The sequence below is a fragment of the Bos indicus genome, chromosome 18, assembly GCF_029378745.1.
Source record: "Bos indicus isolate NIAB-ARS_2022 breed Sahiwal x Tharparkar chromosome 18, NIAB-ARS_B.indTharparkar_mat_pri_1.0, whole genome shotgun sequence".
NCBI classification, from domain to species: Eukaryota; Metazoa; Chordata; class Mammalia; order Artiodactyla; family Bovidae; genus Bos; species Bos indicus.
Window position 1 is genome coordinate 25,430,709 of NC_091777.1, and position 24,766 is coordinate 25,455,474.

General features: G+C 42.1%; 1 protein-coding gene across 3 annotated transcripts in view; it reads left to right on the forward strand.

Annotated features, from left to right (window-relative positions):
* NUP93 (nucleoporin 93) overlaps positions 1 to 24,766 on the forward strand; it is a 102,975-nt gene that overhangs the window by 65,435 nt on the left and 12,774 nt on the right. For all 3 annotated transcript variants that reach the window (XM_019979850.2, XM_019979851.2, XM_070770599.1), the window contains 6 exons: positions 346 to 408; positions 5,547 to 5,675; positions 16,767 to 16,841; positions 18,986 to 19,075; positions 20,583 to 20,722; positions 24,480 to 24,612. In XM_019979850.2, the coding sequence (XP_019835409.1) occupies positions 346 to 408; positions 5,547 to 5,675; positions 16,767 to 16,841; positions 18,986 to 19,075; positions 20,583 to 20,722; positions 24,480 to 24,612 (630 nt within the window). The remainder of the gene's footprint in view (positions 1 to 345; positions 409 to 5,546; positions 5,676 to 16,766; positions 16,842 to 18,985; positions 19,076 to 20,582; positions 20,723 to 24,479; positions 24,613 to 24,766) is intronic.

A 24,766-nucleotide genomic window follows, 5' to 3' on the forward strand; every position in this document is an offset into this window, starting at 1 on the left:
GCATAACCCCAGAAGAAGTGTGTAAATAAATGGTTTTGCAAGTATCCCAACCACTGATAAACAAGTGAAAAACACCCAAACAGAAGGATGGCTGATGGCGTCCTCAATATTAGGAAGAAATTGTAGACCAGAACAGTTACAGGCACTGTGACCGGCTGCATAGCCAAAACTGTAGTGTAACATTTTCCAGTTGAGAGCATTTGTTGAGGGTGAAGGTAAGCAGGGTAATAGATGTCCCTATGGTTGTTTTTTTTTTTTCTTCTTCCTGCAGTGTGCCTTTGATTCTTTAAAGGTTAATTTCATTAATTTTGACCTAAGTTGTATCATTTCTCTCCTCCTTCCCAGGGCTTCCTAAAGAATGAAAAAGACAATGCCCTGCTGTCTGCCATCGAAGAGTCCCGGAAGAGGGTAAGACATGCATAGATGTATGCTGTTGTGAGGGCAGCATGTATGCTGGGGTGTACAGGTTCTAGAAGCTGGATTCTCTGTCCCAGGCCCAGCTCTCCTGGTAGTTCACCAGGGGGAGTTTTACAGTAACCATTTTTGAGGAAAATACCATGCTTGTAACTCTGGTGTATACAGTGACTGCATCTGAAACATTGGGCTGGGCAGTTGACCATTAAGTTAATCTTGAAATGGGAGAACAAGATAGTTCTTTGGTCTCATTGTTATAGTATAAATGGCATTTTGGTTTCTACTGAACCAGCAATTCAGAAAAGCAGTTATGATCCTTGATAATTTTCCCTAATTTATTTTCCTTTTGTCATAAAATTTGACCTTCTACAACACCTTTTAAATTAGCAATTTCTCCAAACTCTTTTGAACAAGCAAAAACATCTTGATGTTCAAGAGGATAGTACATAAGTCAGCCAGAACACCCATGACATGGGCAGCAATATTTTGCAACGAGCATTCCCACAAGATACTCAAAGATCATTTACTTTACTAACATGTGAGTTATCTTCAATTGTTTAACAAGGATGAAAAGATCAAAACCTTTCCAAAACCTTCCATTATGGAGTAAGAGATTTTCAAGCCCCTGGGTCTTTTGGGGAAGGAGGAAGCAGCAGCTTAGTGAGTATGTGAAGTTGGTTCTAAAGATGCAACTTTTCCCAGGAAGGAGGCTGGGGGTTTCGGGTTAGTCTGAAAGCAGTCTCTGTATCTGCAAGGACGAGTAGGAGTGAAGGGACCTCTGTTCTGCTGTTTACTTCTGTAGCCCATTGAAGTACATTTGTGTATTTATATGGTTCAAAAAATAAGAGAGTAAAAAAAAATTGCTGCTTCTCGGTATGCTTTATTAAATACTCCATACAGGTGTAAGTGTCTCATTAGGGCTGATGTGAGTGAGACAGGGCAGCACGGGAGCTTTCCAGCTCTAATTGATAAGAATATGTTTCAAAGACATTATTTGAATGACTGGTATGCTTAATTATCAGAGTAAAATTCCCTAAAATTTAATTAATTATATTGTTGGCAATAGTACTTATTCCTAGAAATAGAGAGATTCACTTGATCCAGAATTGAAAAAAAATTTTTTTAAGGTTTTTTTGCTTTTTGTTCACACTTGGAATGAGTTATTCACCAACATTGATTTCTCCTGCTGTACAGGACCAATGAAATTAAATTAGGATTGTTGAATGCCACCGAGCCTTATTAATCCTTTTACCCTGCGGAATGTGTTTCTGAAATTGGCAGTCTCTGAACGTTGTGCCATACTGAGACTAAATGTGCCGCCAGCCAAAACATTTAAGTGACATACCACAGTGCAAAATGTGTGCATATGTGTTTGTGAGGGAGGTGTTCCGGTGTTGGGAGCTGGCCCTGAGGGGGGACCTTTCACCTGTCTGGATACAGGGAGGCTGCCACTGAGCAAGAATCATTTTCAAACAAAGGTGAGCCGCTTCCTGGCATTTTGGTGGTAATTTCACGTTTGAATAACTTGCCAATGTCCTGCTGAAATGCCAAGAAAACAAGCTACAAAACCACAAATGTGTCCTATCTTTTCCCATTTGGTGCATCCCAGCAAAAACAGAACAACATTATCAGAACATATGTAGAGTTTCTAAAAGCCAGCAACAGCTCAATAATAAGCGGGTGTGAAGTCAAAGCATATTGCCCTCTTCCCTTTATGAAAATGGGGCTCGAGTGCTCCCCACCTGTTCTTAATTCAGTTGCCCAGTTCTTTCTGTGCCTGCCTTTCTTAACCGTGTTTGAAGAGATCTATTTCCCCACATAACTTGAAAGATTCAGATCTGGTTTGTAACAGTTTCTCCCTGCTTTGTCATTTTCTGTGGTTTGTCTTCCCTTTTAATTTGTAGACCTCTGCATACCCTTCCATACCCTTCCTTATCCCTCTTCTCTTCCCTTGAGTTTCTTTCCTTCTTGTCTCTCACCTCACTTCAGACCCTCCCTGTCCTCCTTCCTCTTAGTTCTTAGCTCTGTTGATTCTCTCTGATTAGCTCTCTTAGTTGACATTCTTCTTTGCACCTAATCCAGTGGTCAGATGTGAGTCTAAAGGGAATAGGCTGGAAGAGGGCAGATGGGCAGCTGATCATCCCTGATTAGCCCACAAATTGGATGTTCCATTATCTCTAATGTAATTAAGATAAGCTGGGGGTGGCATGGTCAAGAGAAGAGAATTTTAATGTTGGGCCATTTATTTTTATTTGAAGCTCCTTATCACACTAATGATGAATGGAATGACAGTGCTGTTTGTTCAGGTTGTGGGGCTGTTTCTAAATGAGTAGCCTGGCGTACTTCTCATACATATTCTGAGGACTGGAGCCCAGAAAGCTGCCAATTTTCAGAGTACTTCCTGTGTTCGAAGCAGTTCTTGGCACACAGGTGGGCAGCTTGATTAACATGGGATGGTTGATTCCCACTGTTATGGCTCTGACCCTTACATGATGCTGGAAGTCTGCCCCTGCCGTCCTCATCAACAGTGTCTCTGAGACAGATTGTGTTCTCTTCAGTTGTCTTTACTGCTTTGCCATCCTTCACCAGCCGGAGGACTTAGCCTTAAAAAATATGCATGTGATGCCCTAGTGTGTTGGGTCAGTGCCACAGCTTAGTCAGCGCTTCACTTGCTTCACTTCCTGTTGCAAATTTGGAAAGCTGTATGGTATGCCAGCTCGCCACCTCTTTATTTCAGCCCACCCTGGTCCACCTGCCGCATAGCTCTCTGTTTTCCCTTACTCCGACAGGTGCAAGGTTGAGGAGGTGGTTGATCGCTAAACAGGAAGAGGTTTAGAAGAAATGTGGTTCAACACGTACAGCATTTCTGGGTAGCCCCTTCCCCTCCCCTCTCCCCCATCTTTCTGTCCAACATCCTTCTCTCTGTTCAAAAAGCATAGCTTTCATGTTTAAGGTCCCTAATGTAGCAAGAGAAAATGATTTTTCTCTAGGTATTTTTTTTTCAATCCAGGCTAACTGGAATGGTCTTTTCTTCCTGACTCTCAGAAGAAAACCAAGTGAAAGTCTATTTTTAAAGTTTTTGATTATCATTTCTTCTGTCTTCAGAGTACATGTTAGGAATACACTGATAGATGGACCAAATCAAATTTGCAGGATGTGCCAACCCTCTTCCTAATCATTTTTGTGGCTGTCTGCTGTCTTTTTCATGTTTTAATAAATACTGATCCATATGCAAACACCACATTTGTAAAAAGAGTATACGATTTTTCGTAGAGTTTCCCAGAGCTCATATATATGGATATTATCAGTATATAAATTATCTTTGTTGCCAGAAATAAAGCAGGCATTACTAATACTCATTCCCTCGGTGCTGCCTAACTGGATGCCAATCTGATTGTAAATGAAATGGCTTTTTGAAAAGTGGGCTCAAGCTTATGGGAAACCTGGTTTGCCAATTAAAGAATCATAGGCTAAGAATGGTTATGATTCAGTATGTCCCTATAAGTTGCTTTAGTCTCCCCCTCAGAGGGTTTTGTTTTAGTTTTCAAGGGGTTTTTTTTTTTTTCTTTTTTTCGGAGGGGGGTTGTTGTTGCTGCTTGTTTTTCCCTTCCTTTCTCCCTCCCTTCTTTTCTGTTTTCCTTCTTTTTTTTTTTTTTTCCTGAGTGCATTTGCTTTGGCAACCCGCAGTGTCACTAGCAAATAGGAGTGAGGTTTGCCAGAGATTTCAAGAGTGACTTTGAGTAGACTGATGCAGACGCTTTAGCCTCTGAGCCACCAGGGAAGCCCGAGTAGACTGATAGGAAACCTAATTGTAGATGGCTCTAGGTGTGTGTGTGTGTGTGTGTGTGTGTGTGTGTGTGTGTTTTCTTTACTGATTTGCTTTCTCCTGTGAAAATATTACTGTTTCTTTAAAAAAGATAAGACATTGAGAAAATCTTTTGTTTCTGTCTCATCTTAGAGGCTCATTAAATCTTAAGATACCATTGACTTACAATCCGTCGTTATTTTATGTACGGCACAGAAAAAGTACTTTAAAAAACAGTACTTCGATTTAAGCTTTTGACATGCTATCAATCGTAATATGTAGCCTGATTTCAGAGGGTTAAGGTTTTAAGAAGATATTTATCTTAATAAGCACATAAGAAAAAAATTCAGCATTACTGCTCATTAGAGGAAATGCAGATCAAAACCAGGAGTTATCACCTGGTCACCTCACACCCATTAGCATGGCTACAGTCAAAAAAACCAGAAAATGATATTGGAGAGGATGTAGAGAAATTGGAACTATTGTGCACTGTTGGTGGGAATGAAAAAGTGTAGCCTCATTGAAAACATATGCAGTCGCTCAAAAAATTAAACATAGGATGACCATGTGATCCAGCAATTTCATTTCTGGACATGTATCCCAAAGAATTGAAAGCAGGAACTTGAAGAGATATTTGTACACCCAGTTTCACAAAAGCATGATTCATATTAACCAAAAGTTGGCAGCAACTCACGTGTGCATGGATAGAGGCATGGATAAACAAAATGTGGTGTATATGTACAGTGGAGTATTATTCAGCCTTAACACGGAAGGAGGCTGCATACACTACAACATAGATGAACCTGAGGCATTATGCTAAGTGAAATAAGCCAGACACAAAAAGACAAATACTGTATGATTGCACTTCTATGAGGTACCTAGATGTGTCAGAATCCTAGAGACAGAAGTAGAATGGTGGTTGCCTGTGTCTGGGAAATGATGGGAATGGAGGTATTGTTTAATGGGTGCAGAATTTCATTTTTGCACAATGAGCATTCTGGAGATACATGGTGGTGATGTTTGCACAGCCATATGAATGAACTTAACGCCATTGAACTGCACGGTAAAGTGGTTAAAATCGTAAGCTTTATGGTTAAGTACGTTTTACCACAATTAAAAAACTGGTTTTCATGTGTTAGACTTGATGAAATAGGGCATGTTTGCACACAGCTCTCAGTTCTTTAAGGATAATTTGAAATAGCTTGCCTTTGCTCTGATTATGGAAAGATGGCAGATCTAGCGGGTTTTGAATTTCTGTTGCACGTTAAGGGAAACTGTGTTCTTTGTTTTCTCACTCGGGTCCTCTCTCTCTTCTTCTCTCCCCCAGACCTTTGGTATGGCTGAGGAGTACCATCGAGAGTCAATGCTGGTCGAGTGGGAACAAGTGAAGCAGCGAATTCTCCACACCCTGCTGGCATCAGGAGAAGATGCCCTTGACTTTACTCAAGAAAGCGAGGTGAGTTGAATCCAGAAAATAAACCATTATTAAAAATGTGAGGTCAGAAAATGCTTATCTGCTTGACCGCTGGCTGGCCTGGAACAGCTGGTCCCTGTCTTCCTCTGGAAGCCCTTTCTTCATCGCCTTCTAGATGCCCACATTTGCCTGGATTCCTCCAGCATGGCTGGCTGCTTCTGCTCAACCTCTTGTGCTAAATTGTCCTCAAACTCCTGTCCCAGGGCTCCATCCTTGACGTGTTCCTGATTCTTCATTAATCACTGCCCTGTTGGTCTCTTCTGGGCTTATGTATTAAATACCTTCTCTGTACTTGAAGACTCAAATTCACATCACCGCCCCAAATCCTCCCAGACTCATTTGTTCTAGTGGCCTTCTTGGCTACTCAGGTGTCTCAGAGCCATCAGCTTAACATGTTTAGAATTGAGTCGTGGTAGCAACTGCCTCCAACTCCCTCCCCGCTTTTCTCACAGAGTTTATCATCTTTATAAAGGGCAGTTCCAGTTTTTCACTTGCTGAGATCCAACACCTCAGATTCATTTTTATCCTACCCTTCTCTTACCTAGACTCTCAGACATGGTGACAAATCCACTTAACCCTCCTCTCAGTATATACCCAGAGTTCAACCACTTTTTAAAAAAATTTATTTATTTTAATTGGAGGCTAATTACTTTACAATATTGTGGAGGTTTTTGCCATACATTGACATGAATCAGCCATGGGTATACATATGTCCCCCCTCCCATCCCGAATCCCCCTCCCCAACCACTTCTTACCACCTCTGCTTTTAGCATTTGGGGCCAAGTCAACCAGCATCTCTTGTTCAGATTATTGGACCGATCTCCTAACTAGTTTTTCCATTATCTGTTGCTGTGTAATCAATCAGTCCAAACCATAGTAGCTGAAAACAAGTGTTTAGCTTAGCTGAGTGTTTCTGGTTTGGGATGTCCTGGCCCTGGTGGTCAGGATATTGGCTAAGGCTACACTCCTCGCAGGGCTCAACTCGAAGAGGATCCAGTCCCAGGCTCACTCATGTGCTTCCTGACAAGCCTCAGGTCCTGTCTGGCTCTTGGCTAGGGGTGTGAGTTCCTTGTTGTGTGGGTCTCTTTTGTGCTGCTCACAGCATGGTAGTGTTCCTCTCCTGGGGCAAGAGTGAAGGATCCAAGGAAGAGTTCAAGGGCCCCTGAGAGAAACTACAGTCTTTCCATGACTTAATCTTGAAAGTTATATTCTGTCGCCTCTCTGATCAAAGTAAATTACTAAAATCAGCCTACACTCAAGGAGAGAGGATTAAATGAGAACTTGGATCCCAGGGCGTGGGGATTACTGGGAGCCATCTTAGAGGCTGTCAACCACACTGGTCTCCCTGCTTCTGCCCTCGTGCAGTCTTCTCAGTAGCCAGAGCGATGCTGTTAAACACAGACTAGATCATGTCAGACCTCTTCTCAGGGTCCTCCAGTGACACTCGTCTCGTTTGGAGTGAAAGCCAGAGTCTTCGCCCTGACTTCCCAATCCGTCTCTGACCTGGTCTTGCTGCCTCTCCCAGCTCACATTATTCTGCTCTCCCCATTGCTCTTGCTGCTTCTGCCTTAGATCATCTGGGCTTCCTGTTCCTTGTGCCTAAAAGGCTCTTCCCCAAAATCACTGCATGCCTGTCCTCCTCACTTCCTTCAAATATTACCCAGTGCCATCTCGGTGAGGCCTTCCAGGACCTTTACATCTGAAATCCAAACCAAGCTCTCCCCATTCAACCCTCCCTATATCCCCTTTTTCTTGCTATATTTTTATTTTTAGCACTTCCTCACTTTAAACCACTTAAAATCACTGTGTGTGTGTGTGATGTCTTTATATTGCTTATTGTCTGTTTCTCCCAGAAGAATTTAAGCTCCAGGAAGGTAAGGATTTTTGTTTGCTGTATTTACTCATATCACCAATGCCTAGATGAGTGCCTGGAACATATTCGATGCTCCAAAAATATTTGGTAAATAAATCCTTTGGCCTTAGCTAACTTTGTGCCAACCAGAGTATTAGGGATGTGTGATTTTAGAATGGGTATGTTACATGGGGTTTATCTCTTACTTATCCTGGAGATCTTTCCTGAGAGGGATTTTGAGGCTGCATCTTGGGATCAGCAGGAAAGTATGTCTTGCTTGATTAGTGATGTCTGCCCTTGGCCTGTGGGAACTGTGACCATATATTCACCACACCAGTGTTGGGGAGAGGATGACTTTGGGGTTCTAACCCTAGCTTCACCACTGACTAGTTCTGATATGGCATCCAAGTTATTACTTATATATTAAATATTCAAGTTATTTAACCCTGCAAACATTTAGTGTCTTCATTAGTAGAATGGGATTATTGGGAAGATTAGTGATAATGTAAAGCCCCTCTCCCATAATGACTGTCCTTTACTATTGATTAAAAGTTAAGTAATTTCAGGGCACTTCCATGGTGCTTTTCAATGAAAGGGGTGCTGGTTCGATCCCTGGTTCCAGAGCTAAGATTCCATGTGTTTCAAGGCCAAAAAAAGCCATTACGTAAAACAGAAGCAGTATTGTAACAAATTCATAAAAGACTTTAAAAATGGTCCACATTAAAAAAAAAAACTCAAAAAGTAGTTTCAGACAGTTTGGATGTGCAAGTTAAAAATTATGTCAAAAAATTATTAAAACTTATAAAAATTATAGCATTAGACATTTCAAGTAATATTACCAGCGCTTCCTCCGAAGTTGTTTTGACTAGCTGACGTTCTTTTCTCATAAGAGATTGGATACCTAAGGCTCAGTGAAACTTGTGCTATGCTAGGTGAGACCGGGGACTGTTGACATTTGGACCATCGTCCTATTGAGGTCTGGGTCAAAGGTGGGTAGCTTGGCAGTGTCATGCCTGCATGATAACGTTACACATCCTGTGTCTACAGATTTGCTCCTGGTTTAAAATCAAGTTTTTCTATTAAATTAGCCCCCAAATAAATAGATGCTAAAGTCATTTATCTTAGGAAATTACTCATTAAGGACCTTGTTCCACATTTCTTAGACTCAAAGACTTCAGAGAAGAGCAGAGTCTTGGGGAAAAAAAAAGAGCTAATGTAGAAAATCCTTGGGCAGCCTGATGTTTCTCAATTTCTTATAAGTCTAGGCAGAGAAGTAGAACAGCTCATGGTTTTATAAACTTCATTTTTTAAAACTGTGTTAATAGGTTGTGGTCTGTATTGGGATTTGGAAGTAATTATAAGCTGCTAATGAGGTATTCTTTCTTGATTGCTCTTGTCTTAAAAATAGACTAGTCTATTTAGTAGACACTTCTTCCTTGACCTCGAGTCCTCCCTCTTATATTGATACTTCTGCTGCTCTCTGTGGTGACACCTAGCAGAGTGGATAGCTTTGCTGAAAAAGCTGGCAAATAATGCAGATGGTTCTCTCTTCAGGTTATCCAGGGAATTGCCATTTCTGGAACCCTCGTAGGTTTTATTGTTTGTTGCTGTTTTGAACTTTTCCCCTGAAGTATGGCATACATATAGAAAAAAATGCACACATTCTAAGTATATCGCTCATGAGTTACCAAAAATGAAACACACCCGGATGAAGAAACCACACTGCCATCCCCCTAGCATCCCCGCCCCCCGTGCTTTTTCATTCACGACCCCTCACCACAACCACCAAGAGAAACACTGTCCTGACTTCTAATGCCATGGACTAATTTTGCCTGTTTTTAAACTCTGTGTAAGTGGAGTCATGGTGTATGTGCGCTTGTGTCTGGCTTCTTTTGCTTAACATTCTGTGTACCATTACATGTAGTTGAAAGCTGTTCATTCTCATGGCCAGATAGTATGACTGCAGTATTTATCCATTCTGATGTGGATGCACGTTTGAATAGTTTACAGTTCTCAGCTTTTATACCGAGTGCTAGTGAGGGCATTCTTGGACCTGTCGGTGAACGTACATGTGCACACGCGTGGGGCACATGTGAGAGGGCGTTGCTGGCACACAGGGTGCACGTGTTCAGCCTCAGCGGATGCTGCCCAGCGGTTTTCCAGAATGGTGTCTCACGGTCCCTCCCACCAGCACTGTGAGAATTCTTTGTTCCTTATCTTTGCCACACTTGGTATTTTTTGCCTTTTTCAGTTCAACCATTCTGGTGGATGTGTGGAAGAACCATGTGTTTTTCCCATATAATTTTCTTCCAAAAGATGGAAAGGTGGTATTAGCTCCACTTGGGCAGGCACTTTCTCTGCCCTCTCTGTAGGAAACCACAGAGGCAGGCTTTGGAATTCAGCAGGTCTGAGTTCCCGGGCCTCCCCTGGGAACCACATTGTTCTCATCCTTGTTGTAAAAGGCCTCTCTTGAAGAATGGTTGGAAGGAACATAGCGCGTGTGTAAGGTACCTGGCCCAGAGCCTGCATAGAGCGCACGCTTAGCACATCCCAGCAGTGTTCATGGTGGTGGTTGGTATTTGGTAAGCTACCCAGGTGGGACTAGTGGTAAAGACCTGCCTCCCAATGCAGGAGACTTAAGAGACATGGGTTCAGTCCCTGGGTTAGGAAGATCCCCTGGAGAGAGGGCATGGCAACCCACTCCAGTATTCTTGCCTGGAGAATCCCATGGACAGAGGAGCCTGGTGCACCACAGTCCATGGGGTTGCAGAGTCGGACATGACTGAAGCGACTTAGCACATATCCATGCACACATTGTTAAGTTTATTTTTATTATTCTAAAATGAATCCCTTTTTAACTGTCCCTTGATTTATGAAGTGTTTCTGAGAATGACAAATATCTCATAAGTACAGGAAATAATTAAAGTATGACTTGCCATCTAAACCATTCTTTTCTGGGTACTTTATTTTGAAGAATAAGATTGTTGGAATCTAGAGAGTCATTAGCTAAGAAGAGGCTTCCAGTCTTTTGGAGCTGACTTTACATTGAAGGAAAATGTCCAAATTTGGCTAATTTAATTTAATATGAAAAGAGGCTTGAGGCTTTTTTTAATTTTTTAAACAAAAATGAACTAGGAGATGGTGATTCCTAAAACATTTTTCCCTCAAGCCTTCTGATAACAGAAGAGCAGCAACACATTAGTAATATCTGTTCCTGGCAAGTTTTAATAAGGAAAATGATGCTTCAATAGCAAAATTCAATTTGGGAAATTAATTTCTTTAGAATATCATTGAAGAAAAAGATATAATTTTTAAAGGAAGTAGGAATTGAAAGATTGTTAATGTTCCAAGTTTTGGTTTCAGTAAAAATGATAGGCTTTAAAGCAAGAAAGAGACTCCTGGCTAAGAACCCCCATGCCCCAGACCTTTTGTCTGGCCTGTGGGGAAGAACACCCCCAGTCTGTGCTGCTTGCGTGACAGCACACAGGCTGGGAGCAGTGTTGAGAATCCTTGATATGTCTCCGCCAACATTTAAAACAGTATTTAAAAGTTAGTTTTTATCTAGCCTCAGTGTGTCATGGCTGTATTGGTGTTAGACACAGTCAGTGGTTAGTGCTTTATTGTATTACGTGGGAAATGACTCAGCTTCTCAAGCAGGAGCCTTGATAAAGAAGCTGCTGTAGCTTAATCGTTACTGATAATGAATGGTATATGTTGAATGTAGTCTCTAATTTAGATAACTGACTTAATACCGTCAGCTCCCAGCTACACATCTTTTCTATATTTTAGCATCTCTGAAATCAAGATATGTCCTAAATCAATGGTATAGTTTAATTGTCAGCATTTTTCTTTCTTGCTGCTGCTGCTAAGTCACTTCAGTCGTGTCCGATTCTGTGCGACCCCATAGACAGCAGCCCACCAGGCTCCCCCGTCCCTGGGATTCTCCAGGCAAGAACACTGGAGTGGCTTGCCATTTCCTTCTCTAGTGCATGAAAGTGAAAAGTGAAAGTGAAGTCGCTCAGTCGTGTCTGACTCTTTGGGACCCCATGGACTACAGCCTACCAGGCTCCTCTGCCCATGGGATTTTCCAGGCAAGAGTTCTTTCTTAGTACATAAACATGATATCTTATAATAGATAGTTAGATTTGGTGGAATACAGCAGAAATATTGACTGTCAATGTTTGAATTTAAAAACCCCAAACTAGATGATTCCAAGCTGTATTGTATGGCTCCCTGGTAGTTTCCCAAAGGGCTGGTTTTGTTCCACATACTGGAATTTGAATAGAATTTCAAGTATGGAAAGTGCTTCGCTGCTCTTTCAAAAAGAAGTTTAAAGAACCAACTCATTTTAATATCAAGCCGTATCACACGTGAACATCTTCTTGCACAGCGTTCCAGTGGTTGAATGTCCTTGTAAAAATTCAGCCGCTCTCCTCCACCCCAAACCCAACATAACCTCTGATATTCTGTCCTTTCATTCCCTCTTATGTCTTTATGTGCACGTTTATACATATATGTCCATCCAGTCAGTTTATTATCTTCTCCATAGATGGCAGCATTTTATATAATAGATACTACAACTTAGCATTATGTTTTGTTTTTTAACTTATTTTGGAGCTTTTTCTTGGTTAGTATGTGTAGGTGCCTGCCATTTTTTAGTGGCTGTAATGAATTTCATTGTATAAATGACCCAAGTGTTCCTCCCATTTTATCCATGAAGAGCTTTGCCCCAGAGAAGTTCGATGTCATTACCCAAAGTCACACAGTTGGGTTGCATTTAGAACCTGGGTCTTCTGGTCCCCAGTTGGTGTTTTTGTCCTAGTAGTACTGAGCTTCTATGTACAGAGTTTATAGCCAACTACTGTACATTAATTACTTTGGTTCTGTTTTGTTTATGTAAAGCCAAAACCTTCCACTTGGAAGTTAAAAACTCTCCTCCTTCAATAGTATCATCACGTTTTCTTTTTACTCTGTACTTATTTTGCTAAAAGTGAGTGCTAGTTACGTTCCTTTTTTTCTGTCTAGAATGTTCCCTCCTTGGAAAAAGAGGTTTATTTATCCCTGGATAGGTTATGTACAAAAATAGCTTCTTGATAAAAGCTTACAGTTAACCCCCTGCCACTCCAGCCATATCCTCCCAGTTCTGGAATGCTCTCTTAGAAAATGGCTCTTTTATCGTATGACATCCCTTATATGTGGAACCTAAAAAGAAATGATACAAATGAACTCATTTACAAATCAGACTCAGAGTCTTAGAAAACAACTTATGGTTGCCAGAGGAGGGATAATGGGGGGAAGAGATAGGGAGTTTGGGATCAACATGTACACACTGCTTTATTTAGAATGGATAACCAACAAGGATCTACTGTGTAGCACATGGAACTCTGCCCCATGTCATGTGGCAACCTGGATGGGAGGGGGGGTTTGGGGGAGAATGGATACTTGTATGTGTATAGCTGAGTCCTTTCACTGTTCACCTGAAAATACCACAGCATTGTAAATCAGCTATTCCCCAATACAAAATAAAGTTTAAAGTCTGATTTTAAAAAAGAAAAGAAAATGACTGTTTTGGGAACACCATGTACGCTGAGAAAACCCTTTTCATGTCTGTGCTCCCAGAGATGCTATTTCTCCGCAGTGTCTCCAGACTCCTAGGTGAACCCTTTGCTGTCGTCCTGGCCCTGCCCTCCCATCTTCCCCGCTTTCCTGGTCTCTAACTCCATGATCCTGGTATCCCCACTGTGATCCAGTTAGGCAAACCTGAAAAGTTTGAAATGTTTCCCCACACAGCCACCGGAGTCCACTTTCCCAGCCCTCCAGCAACCCCTGGCTTTGAGATTCCTGTGAATGTTTGCTGGTTCCTCTCCTCAGGCACGTGCGTGTCCACATCCTGTTGGTGGATAATTGACTTTGTGTGTGGTGAAATAGAGGCTCCGCCAAGGGCAAATGAAGGAAAGCTATGTTTGAAAACAAGCATATTAAGCAAAATTCATTTAAATGGAAATTTGCGGGCTGAAAACCAACTACTTTTTAAGTGGATAATTTTTAGAATTAGGTTTCTAGTAGTACCAGAAAATATTTCTCAAGGCTGTTTATGTATATTTAGCTGAAACAATTGTGTCCTTGCAGAAGTATTTAGTGCCGTTTCTCCCTTTCATCCCTGTTTATTCCCCCCAGTTAGGTCACTGGAATTAACAACCTTAGTGCTCTGTTCTTTCAAAGACTTGGGGATCATCAGCTTTCAGAGAGTTAGTTCTGTTCCAGAAAGATGACTGTGTTATAGAACAGTCTTTGTCACAGTGTTGCTGGCAACACTCAGAAGTAGAAAATGAGCTAGTGGGAGTTCTGTTCATATAAGGAACACATGCTCATTGTAGAAAAATGAGATGAGAATTTCCAGCCAGCAGAAAGTACAATATTGTAGGTTATGTTTCTGTAGTGTCCATATCTATCCGTTGTTCAGTGTTGGGTTTATTCCCAGGTTCCTTGTGGTTTACTTTTTATTTAATGTGATAGCCGTTAGCGTTTACTGGTCAGATGTTGGACAGTGAGTTCTTTCTACTTGTTCCTACTTACTCCTTGTGAAGTAGGTAATGTTTTCTTCCCATTTAATCTTTTCATCTATAACGTAAATATCATTGCTTCCCCTGTATCATTGCTACAGCTAAAGAAGCCCAGGCCCCAAAGAATCAGTGTACTCAGTCAAGATCACGTAGCTAGTGAGCAGTGGGGCCAGGCTTTCTAAACCACTGCTGACGTGTTCTTCAGTGGCCATCCTTGGACAGTTGCCCCGGACTACCCACAGGCAGCGTGGCCCCAGACTGTGGATGCACACCATGGCTTTGCTACTTCTTACTGGCATGTCCTCGGGCAAGTTGCTTTCTGTGCCCTTAGGTATCTTTCTCTGTAAAACTGACATCGTAAAAGTATGTCTCTCATAGGGTTGTGGAGTTAATACACGAAAATTAAGACTGCTTGGTGTATAGGAGTTGCTCAGAAAGTGTGGCTGTTGTCACTGTAACCTGATGGTTTTCAGTCATTTCAGATAGGAATGCATTCTGCTGTGAATAACTGAAAACTTGAGTTAATGTAGCTTGAAGAAGAATTTATTTTTCTCACCTAACAAGTCTGCAGGTGTGGAAAGAGTGGGCCTTAATTCACTTGCTCTGTGGTGCCATCAGAGACACGTCTTTGTCTCTGTACACCAACATTTTGTAGCACAGCTCCTTCAGGCTCACAAGATGATTGCCGCTGCTCTAGGCATGCTGTTTGCGTTCAGGTTAGAATGCTAAAGGCCATGCCAGGCTCTTTTTCCCCTCTGTCAGGAAAAGCAGAAGCTACACTTTGCCTGAATGTACTGCCAGGCTTGTGCTTCCACTTCACTGGCCAGAACCAGGGTGGTGCATGGCCACTCCCAGCTGCAGTGGAGGCTGGAAAGGGTAGTGTGTAGGGTTTAGCTCATGAGGACCTATTGTCAGATTTTCAGAAAACTTACTATCTAGTTGATATCACTTGGAATAGCTTGAATTCTGCCAGCATGGGAGTATCTACACTAAAGAAACCAGCAAATGCTACAAATTAAGTCCGCTTCCCCAAGCCAGTTGTTAAACATTTACCAACACACAATTAGATATGTTATATCTAAAATGCCATATGCCAGAGGGGGAAGTGGCAGCGACTAGAGGTAAGAGGTAGGGATGTGAAATGTTCATTGAGTCAGCCAAGCGGCAGCATTTACTCAGCTTACCATCTGATAGGGAGAATTCGAGGCCAACATATGCAAGAGTTTCTTAGTCTTTTTTTAGAAAGAGCAAAGTTAACCTTTAGCTAAGTTTCGTCCCTACTGTAAATAAATATGGATCAAAATTAGGTGTGTTCTGCTAGGTGTTAGTTATATTCTTAAATTTCCAATATACTGGTTTTTGCTGTACTGTAGTGAGACCAAATTCAATATTTTGAATAGTAAGCTATTTATAGCTCCTTTAATCCTAGTGACTGCAGAAAATCTGAGCTGGGAGGACTTCTCGAGACTGTCTAGGACAGCCCCTTCATTGGTTTCTCAGATGAGAAACTGAGGCTCCAAAGGAATGTGCTTGGCCCTGGACCCCAAAACCAGGGAGTGGAGTGTTCCTCCTGGAACCCAGGTGTCCATTCCAGAAGCTGAAGCTTTACATCCCGCCTTTCTGCCTCCCGGCCCTCCTTCCTCCCTGTCCTACCCCAGCGTATGCTCACACTGGTAACCTTCTGCCAGCCTTGGTGGTGCTGGGAGGTTTTGCTGCTATCTTCCATCTGCTCCCACAAAGCCTACTTTAAAACTGCTTTGTTTTAGATTTTAGAGAATAGAGCATTGATTTTTTTTTTTTTTAAATGAGAGAAGAATTTGATCTCTGCTGCAGTACAGTACAAACTAATTTGGAAGTTTAAGAATATGCCTGATGTACCTAATTGGAGCATATCTATTTTTGATCCATTTTTGTTTACAGTAGGGAATAAACTTAGCTAAAGATTAACTTTAATCTTTCTCTAAAAAGACCAATAAACCTTCCCATGTGTTGGTGTCTGACTTTCCCCATCAGAAGCTCTTTGTGGGCAGCCTCTGTGGGTTGTCTTCCTGTCATCCCTGTGGGGATGGGTGCGTTCATGCTGTGCATGTGGCAGGCAGACACTTAACAGATGTTTACTGAATGAATGAATAGATAAATAAATGACTCAACTTAGACTGACTTTGTATCTTCAGATGCAGAAAGTTCATCAGTAGCTGTTGCCTTAGTGTGGACTCTAGATAGGAAATGTCTGAACCTCAGTATTGTGACCCTATAATCTCCATTTCCTCAGCTGTTTAATATGATTGATGGAAACAGGAGACCCACATACACCGCAGTCTCACTGGTATAAAGACATGGACGAGGAAGATGAGGTGAAGTGGGAGCTTGGGATTGAAACCAAATGTTTCAAAGACAGAAACAGTTATTGAGATGTCTCTGCAGCTTCGTCAGCCTCCTGTTATTGAGTTCATTGGGTCCTGTGCCTGCTCCCTTATGTGTTCATGATAAGAGAGTCTCCTTCTATTGAAACCCCCAAAATCACTGTTTTCAGGAAGTCTGACTAGGAAACAGACTCCTCACAGCTCCGTTAAAGACAAACAGATGTTTATGATTTTTTTTTCCTTTGCATGATTGAATGCTGTTCTGAACCAATTCTGAATGTGTATTTCTCTGCAGCCAAGTTACATCAGTGATGCAGGACCCCCTGGTCGAAGCTCTCTAGACAGCATCGAAATGGCCTACGCCCGGCAGGTAAGCATGTTCTCAAGGAAGATCAAATCCAGGAGAATCTTCCGTGAGCCCTCTGGAGAGTGAAAGAGAACACAGACTTCATGTGAAAGTCAGACCCTAAAAGCAAGTTGGGTTTTCATTCAGAGGACTTGTTAATATTTTACCATCTAGGTCCCTGGAGAAGTCTATGAAATTGGGTAATAGAATGACTCAGGTTTGATTTAGGGAAATTGAAATCTGCCTCACACACTGACCAAGCCATCTCATTTTGCATTTGGCAACAGTCCATGTACAGTAAAGCTCTGAGTAATTGCACTGCTGAGTAAATGGAGTTCTGTATTAACTGATCACCTGGTTGGCAAATGGTATTATCAGAAACCCTGCTCCCTCCCTTGTTGTAGAAAGAAATTTTCTAAATATTTTTCTGCCTGGGTAAGCATAATGGTACCCACCATTACTGGATATTACTGTCCTGGAGAAGCTCGTAGTATTTGGGGTGTTGTGATTCTGGTTGTGTATCATGACCATGCAATAGTGTAAATATAGATTGAGACACTCTGTTAAAGCACAGGGTGTAAAAACTACACGAAACTGCCCTCAAGACAGTACATACCTGGAATTGACCTTTTGAGTGAAGCTGTACCAGCCTTGTGTACTTTATTCTGGTTTGCTGATTTCCCGCACAAAGTATCATGAAGGAGAAACAGTCTTAAAAAAAAAAAAAAAAGAAAGAAACAGTCTTGTTTCTTGAATTGCAGGTGGTGGGCTTCCACCCCCTTTAAATGTCCTGCACCAGAAGTCATCAAGGAACATCTGTTCATTTGTGACCAACTTCCACAGTGCTATGAGGGGAGAATATGTTGGTGCCACTGTGGCCCTCCACCCACCCGACCTGAGACTCGGTGGAAGAAAGGAAGTGGGTAATGCTGAGGGCCACAGTGGCACCAACATATTCTTCCCTCAAAGCACTGTGCAAGTTGTGTCAGCTTTGCACACACAAGTCCACCTTCTTCCAACTCCCTCATGTTTTACTAATATTTATTCTCCAATTTTTAGCTCTCCCACACTCCATCTACCTTTTTTAAAATTTCACTTTGATTATATGACTGACTATCATTGTCACAGACATCTCCAGAATTCAGGCCTAATGAAATTACAGGCTTCTAAGGAGAGAAACCATGGGTCTTCTGTGTCTGTGAAGACTAAAGCTTTATAAGACTAAGGTTTTCTAGCACTCAGGACTCCGTAATGTCATGTCTGTTTACATGGCAGTCCCCCAAGTGGAGAGAGAACCTTTATATCCCATGCTGAACACAGTACCCAAGGGAAGGCCCCTCAGAAATGCTCGTCGAGTGAATAAACACCACCTTGTCTTTATAATGCTCCAGAGGCTACGTGCTGCTCTCCCCCATTGAGAGCAGAGGGCAGGGTTCGACAGGGTCCTGTTTTGTCTAAAATCACTACCTAGTTCAGTCCTCAGCAGAGCAGGATTTCAGAATGCAAAGAGTAGAACTTACTAGTTTTCACCATCACTGTGTTGGTTCTTTAGAAACAAAGTCCAGAGTAATATTGGCTTTTCCATTCCTTAAACATCACATAGTTCCTTTTTCTTGAGAAAATTTTACTAAGGAGCCTAGATTCTCGATGAGAGAAATAGGTACTGCAAATGGGCAGAAGTGCTCTTCTAACACGTGTGGAGGGCTGCAGCCTGGGCTGGGGCCATTCTGTCCTGTTGACAGAAAGGTGACCAGACTCTGCTCAGATTCCTAGGAAACAGCAGCTAGAGACCTTCCGCTGTCCCGTCTTCCACTTTGGTCCTTGCTCTCTGGGCCCGAGGGTCTGCTGGGGCAGAGCAGCACAGAACTGCACGTGGTGCTCCTCCCCCAGGGCCACCCTGCTCCCGCTCCCCAGGTTAGGAGGGCTGGGGGAGCAGTTAGCTCTGGTGTGTGTTCATGCTGCTGCGCGAGACTCGGACACAGGACTGAGCAGCTAGCCAGAGGCCTTGCCCTCCAGGCAGTGTGGATAGTTCAGCCACCGTGAGGAAGGAAAGGTTGGCCAAAGCTTCTGACCACTGGGCAGAAGTTGGTTTCAGAACTCCTTCAAGGGGTTCTGAAAAGGAGAGGTGAAAATGGAATTTGTGCCATTTACTCTGCTCTTTCTTTCAGATTTATATCTATAACGAGAAGATCGTAAATGGACACCTGCAGCCTAACCTCCTGGACCTCTGTGCTTCCGTCACAGAGCTGGATGATAAGGTAGCACCTATAGCCAGCCAGGGAGACACGTGGGGTCGGGTGTCTGATGGGATTAGCAGCTTGCTGATTTGGCAGAAGTGTGCTAGAGAGAAATTCTATGCCTTGGAAGATGAAGTTAACTGTTCTTCAGAGTTTTATTTTAAGTAATTTTGAGGTGGTTTTTTTTTATGGCGTATATATATAAATTTATGTATCTTTAATGCATCTTCAAAAGGCCCAGCCAGGCTGTGTTTGCTTTGAAGTCCTGTCAGGCTCCAGCTCCACCCTGTCAGTTTCCCTGCTAAGACAGACAGGGCTCTTTCATGAGATGTGAATTGTAAAGGTGATGTGATTTTTGTACTGTGAGCCCCTTGAACTTGACTCAGGTGGGGTCTTTACAAGAATTTTTCATATGCTGCTGGTTTTGTTTCTCTCTGACTCCCCCCTCTTCATTCCTGCCCCTCAATTCTTATTCTTGGCCCAGTTTCTCTCACTGCAGGGAAAAAATCAAAATCAAAAAAGGGGATGGATAGATTGGTAGGTGGCCAGGAAGAATGAGAAAAGGAAGGAAGTCTGTAACGGAAGCAAGCACTTAAACACATTTTTCCTTCACAGGGCAGCCAACTTTTTTTTTTCCCCAATAATAAAGTGTAAGATTATAAAACCAATCTAAAGAAGAAATTAAGAATTTATCTACTCTCTCACCACCTAGAAAGAGTCACATTTAGATGGATTTTCTACAGTTTTTTAACATTTCCAAGAAACAATGAAAATGGGATTTTCTCTTTTCCTTTGGAAAAAGTGTATACCTGCTTTTTCTCCAACTGCTACTGCCTTCCAGAGATTCTTAACTTTCTAACATTGCAAAGGGTTCAGGGAGCACACTTTTAAGGCAAAGTTTACAACCAGGAGCGTTCTGGGATGTAAGAGTCCGTCTGTACTGTGGTTACACACAGGCAAGCACACCCGTGCCTCTTCTAGGAGGCTGCACTGGAGGTGCCTTTTGAGGGGAGTGAGTAGGCAGGAAAATGAGAGGCCATGCTGCTGACAAAACAGGGTAAGAGCAGGGACCCCCTGGAGAGCCTCCGGGAGGACAAAACCTGTATTATTTAGGTTAAACTCTTATTTTAAGTCTTAAAAAACTCAAATGACCTTGTAAGGACTGACATGCAGCTATTTGAGTTTAAGATCCTAGAGCTCTGGACGATTATAAATGTGTTCACTCTCTCTTAAGGGATAACCCACTGAGATTTAGTGTTCTTGTTATATGTGGTCTCAATTATATAGGTGGTTATGTCAGACCTGGAATAGTAATTGATCTGAAAACCCACTCAGGACGGGGGCTGCTTACGGGAAGATGAGAGCCTGGCCACTGGCCAGGCCGAGGCCCATCTTCTTTGCTGGGCTTGAGCCTGAGGGCTGCAGACAAGACGTTAACCTCAGCCCCCTCCATGTCAGAGCACCGCGAAGAACCAGGCTGCTTGCCCAGCCCCACAGCGTTGTCACATGCAGTGTCGTTTCTGTGCAGAACATCTCCGACATGTGGGCCATGGTGAAACAAATGACAGATGTGTTGTTGGTGCCAGCGACTGACGCCCTGAAGAGCCGCAACAGCGTGGAAGTGCGCATGGAGTTTGTCAGGCAGGCCTTGGGGTACCTGGAACAGAGGTGAGGCAGCGGCAGCACAGAGGCCGCCTTTAAAATCCCCTGAAGGCAGCCGTTCCCGTTTGAAGTGGTCCTCTAGCTAAGTGCTCTGGAGCTGGTGTGATTTAAACAAGGTTGAGCAAGTCTGAGAGATGTTGTGCTGTTTTTAGGAGCACTTCTCTATGGGAACTGTCTCTGCACAGATGTAAAACCACGTGAGTGGGAGCCCTGAGCCCTGTTAGGCTTTTCTCTGTCTTTCTCCACCCTGCGTCCCTCAGTACAGACACAGGGTTATTACGGCACAATGCCTTGGGTCAGGATCCTGGGCCCTCGCGGGGTTCAGCCATTACTCCTCAGGCTCTTGGTTTTCTCTCAACATTTTATTTTTCCCACCCAGCATTTTACCACCTCCAAACCTTAGGAAAGCCCCTTGAGCCTTTGTTTTCCTTCTGGCTCTGTTTGGTTAATCCTGTGAGTTCAGATCCTTCTCAGCTGCTAATGCCTCTGATTTATGCCTAGGTTTTTGCCACCTCCTCACTAATTGGAGTTGGTCACAGAGGGGTTTGCGGCTGTGCCCTTGTGCCTCGACTGTTGTCCCCCTAGTTGGTAGGGCCCGTGCCATTCATCCACGCCCTGTGGACACTCCTAGCTCTGAATTGACCAGCAGGTATTGTCATGAGTATGCAGTAGACCCTCTTTATCCCAGAGACAGGGAGCTGGGCCTCTCTCTGTTGGCTGGAGAAGAGAAAGCCAAGCTGAATACACTTGCTCAATAGCAGCTTTTTGCCTCTGCACCCATGCAGCTGCCAGTGGCCTTGTTGTGTGGTCACCCTCTGTCAACAAAATAATACTCCATTAGGAAGAGTAATTCAAGACTTGGTATGGCAGAGAGAGAACAGATTTTTATACCAAATACTAAATTAATTATTTAATAGCTACACAAGATAAACACCGTCAGATACATTAAACTCACTAGCCTCCATTCTTTTGTTAAGAAAAATCTGAAACTCCAAATGGTCTTTCATTTTTTCTGGCACAGGCGCAAAGAGTTCATAAAGTATTATATCAGGCTTTCACTCAATTTTTATAATGTAAGTTTTGTTAAGTCTGCAGCCATGAAAAAACTAATATATATAGTGGTATTTATTTGCTACAAGTTAGCAAAATATGAGTCAAAAAATTTCTCACAGTGTATAAAAAATATTAGGGTTTTTTTTTTTTTTAAGGATTAAGTATATGACTGCTTTTTCTTCAGTAAGCCTAATTCTCACTGTTGGTGCTTGACCACCAGAGGTACCAGGTTGCAGTTTGGGATTTTATATATGTAAGCCATCCCAATTCTTCTACTATTCTTTTCATTTAGTTTTTTTAGAATGATCTTATTCCATTAATTCCTTTAGCAGCACTTGGAGCTATTGGGGAGTTCCCTGTGTACAACTGTTATATGCTTATTTTCTTTTTCTAACAGCATCTCTCTCTTGGCGTCTTTTTTAAGGATTTGTTGTCCCTTTTGATAAAGGGAGTATTTCAGATAACTGTACTCACTTAAAAAAATATTTTTGCTGGTACTAATCCACTGAGAGGATAACATACAGTATTTCTTTTCTTTTTTTTTTTAAGATTTTTTTGATGTGGACCATTTTAAACATCTTTATTGAATTTGTTGCAGCATTGCTTCTGTTTTATGTTTTGGTTTTTTGGCCTCGAAGCATGTGGGGTCTTAGCTGCCCAGGGATTGATCCTGCACCCCTTTCATTGGAAGGCGAAGTCTTAACCACTGGACCACCAGGGGAGTCCCAACATACGGTATTTCAAGTGATGTAATACACCAGATGGCAAAGCAGGCCTGGTCCCAAATTATTTTTTGAGTATTTCAAATTTGAAGCAAGGTAGCATTTCTTAGCTCCCAAGGAATTTAGGCTGTTTCTCAAGGAGTCTAGGCCGTTTCCAGCATGTAGGTTGTCTTCATTCAAGTTGGAAGAGACATAGTGGGCATTGTTTGTCCCAGTTGCTACGGGGCTCTTCTCTAATCTCTTTTCCAACCTCTGCTTTTAAATACTCCCATGATAGAGAACTCGTATTTGTTAAATCAAATTATGTTTATTTTTCATCATAAAAATACTACATGATTATTATAGAAATTTTGAAAGATGCCAAAAAGAGGACCTGAAAAAAGGAGCAGTCCCCCCTCTCACATGCAGGCGCTCCTGGTACCTTGTATTTCCTTACCGCCACCTCCACACCCACCCCCCACCGCCTTTTTGGGACTTATGAATATTTTGTTTGATATTTATCTTTTACACAGCTTATAATCCCAATGTGTACAATATATGGTTTTATATAGTTTGCTTGTAAAATTTTTTGTCAGTATCATTTTTTAAAACTACCTCAATTTCTGATGAGTCTGTTTTCTGTAATTGACATTTAGTCATTTTTCTCTGAGAAGTGTGTGTGTGTGTGTCTCAGTCTGCTATTATACTTAATCTGATGTTGAACATTTTAGTGCATATAAAGCACCTGAAAGTTTTTCATTATATTAACCCCATTTTTTAGTATCTGTAACTCGAACCATTTAATCCTAATACGAAAACAATTTAAAACGTTATAAAGGATTTTAAGCATGCTAGCAAATAAAGAGGGAGTGATAGAAAATCGTTTGCAGACACCAGTGTGACAGTGGGCTCAGCAAAGACCATCAGTGGAAACTATGGGGTGAAAGATTGTTGGTGAACAGAATATTCACATGACCTCCAAGTGGTACCCCACAGAGTACTTACTAATTTCAGAGGGGAAAGAAGGTGCTTCAGCAGTGAAGTATGGCAGACCATACCTTTAACCAAGTGATCAAATTAAATGTTACCAAGAATGGAGCAAAATGGTGTTACCTGCCTCACTGTGGCAGTACCAGCATCAGCAAAAAAGCTGAACCTGGACCAAGTCATGAGAAACTATTCAGCTTGTGGGACATTACAGCAGGTAGCTAGCCTAGATTCTTCTCAAAAGGTCAGTGTCATGAAAAAAAAGTAGAATTATCCTTGATTAAGGGAAATGAAAGTGGCATGACAACTTAATTTTATGCATTCCCTGGATTGGCTCCTGGATTTAAAAAAAACAAACTATAAGTGACATTAAGATATGTGAATATGTGTTATATTTTAGACAGTAACAGTACATTAATGTTAAATTTCTTGATAGCATGATAATATTGAAGTTAGGTGGGAGAATGTCCTAATTAGGAGGTACATGGCAAAATATTTACAGATGAGGTAGCCCCTGATTTCTGTATTTCTATAACATTTTCACATGGTTCAGATAAAATGTATGTGTGAGAGAGAGAAGAGCATGCATGTAATTAACAACTGACGAATGTAAGTAAAGGGCGTATGAGCACTCGTCGAACTATTCTTTAGTTTTTTGTAGGTTTAAAATTTTTCAAAATAAAAAGTTTGAGAAGATCCCATTAGAGCATTAGGCTGTGAGCCAGAGCACTTATTTTTCTGCACAGCAGCCCTTTCTGCATTTGAAATCCACAATTATGTGGCTCCAGGAATTCTTTTGAGCATCCACAATGATAAGTCTTCATGGAGATCCACCACCCACCAAATCAATAATGTAGCTTGTGTCATTAAGCATGCACTTCTGTTTCCTCTTCTGTGTTGAGTTGAAGTCCAGGCCCTGTCATGTGGAGTTCACAGTCTAATGTTGTGGGTATGGACACAGATACGTGTAATATGTGTTTTCAAACCCCCCTCCCTTTTTTGTGCCTTCAAATTTTTTCCAGTTATAAGAATTACACCCTTGTGACTGTCTTTGGAAACTTGCATCAGGCCCAGCTGGGCGGAGTGCCGGGGACTTACCAGTTGGTTCGAAGTTTCCTGAACATTAAACTTCCAGCTCCCTTGCCTGGCCTTCAGGTACTAGCACCTTTATGTGATCAGTTACTCCTCCAGATCAGCCTCTCAGATAGGCATTTTCAGCTGAAATGAGGCTGTGTGTGGAAACTGCTATATGAAGAAGAGACCCGAGGGGGCAGGAAGAGAAACTAGGAGACCTGGAAAGGCTGGTGGC